Source organism: Paramacrobiotus metropolitanus, unplaced genomic scaffold (assembly GCF_019649055.1).
Source record: "Paramacrobiotus metropolitanus isolate TYO unplaced genomic scaffold, Prichtersi_v1.0 Parri_scaffold0000012, whole genome shotgun sequence".
NCBI classification, from domain to species: domain Eukaryota; kingdom Metazoa; phylum Tardigrada; class Eutardigrada; order Parachela; family Macrobiotidae; genus Paramacrobiotus; species Paramacrobiotus metropolitanus.
In genome coordinates, this window is record NW_026570232.1 from 1,396,646 (window position 1) to 1,401,538 (window position 4,893).

The 4,893-nt window shown below is 45.5% G+C and overlaps 1 protein-coding gene across 1 annotated transcript; it reads left to right on the top strand.

The window, feature by feature from the left end:
- The first annotated feature begins 256 nt into the window (after positions 1-256).
- LOC129584117 (uncharacterized) lies at positions 257-2,154 on the top strand. Its single transcript, XM_055476223.1, has 7 exons — positions 257-519; positions 594-732; positions 832-873; positions 953-1,024; positions 1,144-1,239; positions 1,318-1,608; positions 1,696-2,154. The coding sequence occupies exons 4-7, from the start codon at positions 958-960 to the stop codon at positions 1,812-1,814; spliced, it is 573 nt and encodes a 190-aa protein (XP_055332198.1). The 5' UTR covers positions 257-519; positions 594-732; positions 832-873; positions 953-957; the 3' UTR covers positions 1,815-2,154.
- The last annotated feature ends 2,739 nt before the right edge of the window (positions 2,155-4,893 follow it).

The window sequence follows — 4,893 nt, forward strand, 5'->3', positions numbered from 1 at the left end:
GCATCGGGTGTTGAGTGCCTGGCACCGTCCAGCTGCAGCGATCACGCAGGAGCATTTAAAACGGCGCTGTACTGGAGATTTGCTGGTTGAGGCTCCACTGACGCTGGACACCCAGATGCCGGATGAAGGTTGTCCGTTGTCATTATTAAGTAATGTAAATTCACTTGGTTAGGATCTCGAAATCGGTTTCTGGTACTTTTTTTTACAGTGCTGGTACTGTATATATTTTCATTCTTGAAATCGGAAACTGTGTTTACAGACTGGTTTGTGGTGAAGTTTGCGGTTGACAACAAGGTGGCTGCGTGGACAGCGACCCCGGAGAACTTTCAACCTATTACTCGTTTGTTAGCAATTCCGGAAATCTATCAACATCCTTTCTCTTGCGGACTAACCTTGACGTCCAAAGATCCGGATGATTCGAAATCGGCATTTTACCCATGCGATATTTTAGCTGTGTGTGGGACGGAAAGTGAGGCCAAAAAGTAATGCGCTTTGTTTCGAAAGCAGGAAACTCTCAAGGTATTTGGCACAAATAATGATGAACAGAAAACAATCGTCGCGATCACAATTTTTGGACATGTCTGCGTTCTTAGCTACCGGCAAAACGCAAGGCTAACGAAATCGAAGTCGTTAAAACTACGAAGAAGTTCGCAGCGGACAAAGTAAGTTTGGAGCATGCCTTGCCCCGCCGAGTCAATCGCGATGAACCATCAAAAGAAAGCGTCGAAATCGGTAAATATTTTTGATATGACGGCACAAATACTAATTAACTGGTATTATTACAATGTAAACAGATGTGTCGTCATGATGTTTTCTCTTGAATCTTTGTAGCGCCACCGGTACCACCTGCGTCCCCTATCTCTCTTTCCGACGGTAGGCTATTTCACAACGAGATTAATTCTGTTTACCTAACAAATTATTCACTGCTTCGATTTCGCGTTTTTTATTCCAGTTTAGATGAATTTCCGGCAGAAACCACTGTTGCCGGCAAAAGTGTATCGGCAAATGGACGAGACAGCCAGCAGTAAGTGGCAACGTACCTGGAGTATGCTTCACATAGAAGAATATAACCAAAATTTTTATCGCGTTTTGTAAAATACGCATTTTCTGTTAACCTTCGTGAAAAAGGCCGATTTATTTTAGAAGCTAGCGGGTCAAAAACATCGACGGTGGATAAAGAGCTGATGCCTCATGACCAAAGCGATACGAAATCGAATCCATCTTCAACCGAAAAAAGAGGTAACACAAGCTTCTGTTTTATTTATACAGATGTAACGACGCTTCTTGTTACGATACACGTAACCTGGAATGGTTCAGAGTACCGTTTCCCATTCGAAATCGCAACCGCTGATAAAGTTCTGCTGATCGATGGATTTCCGGGGACAAAGATTTTCATCGAGATCGGAAAGAAGAAATACCTGGAATCCAACATCAAGAAAAAACAGAAAACAGACGGCACGTATCTGGCGGATCTCCGTCGGTATCTGTTTCTCGAGGACGATTCGTGCCAGAGGATTGAAGAACTGAAAAAGCTAACTGATCAGCAAGTGAAGGGAAAATCTGGCTTCCAAGGCATTTCTGGACGTACATTCATGGACGTCATTAAAGGTAATGAAAAAACTGCCAGACGATTTACGCAATCGAACTGCGGGCGCTTAATTAGTAATTTATTACATTACGATTAATTGTTTGCAGCCTGGGCAGATTCCGTGGGGATATCTACAGAAGGCGACAACGTAACGGCTGGAATGAATAACTGGAAAAGCCGAGAGATTCTCGCTTTAGACCGCCGTCATCGCATTGAACAGCCGTAAAGATGTCATCCTCGGTGGATAGCGGTTTCGATACTAAGGATTCAATAGTTTCCGTACGTTATTTTTTGTTATTTGGTTCAATTTTGTTATTGCATTTTGCGATCGATTGGGCTTCGTCGAAATCGTGTAATTTTAGATCCGTGGAGTTATAGTATTTTGGAATTTTAGTCTGTGATGTGTGCAGTAGAGAACTTTCAGATCTAGATTTTTTATGTTTTACGCATTCGTTCCGCAGCTCAAAGACAGTTTTTATCGGATTCTAGGAGGACCACATTTAATTTTGTTTGTTGTTTTTATGTTTTTTTTACGCTCCGTACACTGTACGGACGGTGTCGATATCGGCCGGTGAACGGTATTTTGGTATTCTAATAAAACATACAAATGACCTTTTTTTTCCCCAAATCAGCTGTTTTTTTGCGCCAACGTAGGCCCAGCGCGGGCTCCAAGTGCGTCCGAAATAACACGTCAAAATGTCTTCCGAGTTGCGCAACCAATGATCCAGGGTCCGGTCACCTCGGCAAACCCGGCGACCAGGCCTGGATGTATTGGGTGGCCTTTTGTGGGGTTCGTGCGAGCCTAAAACTGCCGACTCATTGCGCCAGCAAATTCTTATTTAGAACTGGGTCTACTTTGTACCTGTCACACCAAAATTTCCTTTGTATCAAAGTTGTTTTCTGCCAATATATCAACGTAATGCCGTGCTGATTTCGGCCGGAAGTTTGTGTGTGTGTGTTAGAGCGTAGAGGCTGCACTCATCCTATATATTAAAGCAGAACCGTGATTCCGGAACGCTCCTGCCTCCAAAACGTTCTGATTGGCCAGAAATAGCCTTACGTTTCTAATTGGCCAGAACCAGCCTGGCGGCTTTTAAGCTTTTGCAACTCTTTAAACTTGTGCTTTTACGCACTTACTAAGTTTCCGAAACTTAGTACCTTCACCTATAAAAACCTTCGCCTGAAAAACCGGATTCCACCTTTCAAAACACAAGTTTCGAGTGCCTTAACAAACCTTGCGTTACCCACCTTTTTAAGCCTTTGGTAACCGAAGGCACCGCGTGCGGTACCCACCCTATAAACGATTGGTAACCGAAGATCACGCGTGCGGTACCCGCCTTATTAAGCCTTTGGTCAACGAAAGCCTCTTAATTTTTAAGCCATTGGTCACTGAAGACCTTTTAGGCCTTTGGTCACCGAAGGTCACGCGTGCGGTACCCACCCTTTAAACGATTGGTAACCTAAGGCCACGCGTGCGGTACCCGCCTTTTTGAGCCTTTGGTCACCGAAGGCCACGCGTGCGGTACCCGCCTTTTTGAGCCTTTGGTCACCGAAGGCCACGCGTGCGGTACCCGCCTTTTGAGCCTTTGGTCACCGAAGGCCACGCGTGCGGTACCCGCCTTTTGAGCCTTTGGTCACCGAAGGCCACGAGTGCGGTACCCGCCTTTTGAGCCTTTGGTCACCGAAGGCCACGCGTGCGGTACCCGCCTTTTTGAACCTTTAGTCACCGAAGGCCACGCGTGCGGTACCCGCCTTTTTGAGCCTTTGGTCACCGAAAGCCACGCGTGCGGTACCCGCCTTTTTGAGCCTTTGGTCACCGAAGGCTACGCGTGCGGTACCCGCTTTTTCAAACCTTTGGTAACCGACGATTACGCATTATTTGTCCACGCTTTTAAGCGTTTTGTAACAGAAGAATTTTGGTTTAACCCGTTTCTTTATACAGTAAATGTATTCCCTTTTCAATAAGACTTATTTAGCATATAAAACCGTTTCACTTCGATTCATTTAGCATAAAGAGCCCAGCCGACAAGAACCGCCTTTGCACTGCAGCGCGGCGCGTAAGCGCCGCGCGCTGTGCTTGTCTTAACTATTAAGACAGAGCTGTCTGTCCGTAACGCTCCCGCCTCCAAATCGCTCTGATTGGTCAGAGCCAAAACACTTCCCAAATGAAGTGAACCTACTGAACAAACTCACAAACTATAGTGAACCTGCTGAACACACTTACCAAACAAAATGAACCAGCTGAACCCAACCAAAATCTTAGTGAACCAGCTGAACCCAACCAAAACCTGACTGAACCAGCTGAACTAAACCGAACACCTAGAGAACGGACTTAACCCAGCCGAAACCTTGCTGGACCAGCCGAACCCTACCTAATCTTCAGAGAACCGACTGAACCCAATCGAGAAGTTAGCGAACCGACTGAACCCAATCGAAAAGTTATTGAACCAGCTGAACCCAACCTGGACGTCACTGAACTAAATGAACCCAACCAAAAACATTAGTGAACCGACTAACCCCACCTTAAAAGTTATTGAATCAAAAAAACCTAACCTAATCCTTAGCAAAGCGACTGAACCCAACAAAAACATTATTGAATAAAATAAACCTAATCTAATCCTTAGTAAACCGCTTAGCGACGTGACGTAACCACGGTAGAGGAAGCGCAATAACATTGCCACGCGAGAGTTTGCAACAAAACGTTACCCCGCGAAAGCACGCGCAGTGACGCTACCACTCGAGAGCAAGCAACGAAACGTAAGCACGCGAGAGAAAGCTACGTAACTCTATTGCAGAGAGGAATTAGCGTAATTTTACCACGTAAGAGTAAGTGGGGTAACGTACCACGCTAGAGTAAGCAACGTAACGTTACCACGCGAATGTAAACTAAGTAATGTTACAACGCGAGATTTAGGAGCGTACAGTTACCACTCGAGGGTAGGCAACGTTAGGGTTGCCAGTGAAGTAGCGTTAAGTAGATAAAGATACGTAAATCTGTTACTCGGAGTAATCTGTGTGACCCTACCATTCGAGAGTAAGTGGCGTAACGCTACCACGCTAGAATAAGGTAATAACGTTACCACGCGGAAGTAAACCAAGTAACGCTACCACGTGAGTGTTAGCAGCGTAACGTAACCACGAGAAATTAAGCAGAGTAACGTAAGAACGCGACCGTACGAGACATAACGTAAGCACGGGAGACGAAGCAGCGTAACGTAAGGGCGCGAGACAAAGCAAAGTAACGTTACTGCGCGAGAGCAAGTTGCAAAAATCTTTGCCACGCAAGATTTAGAGCGTAACGTTAC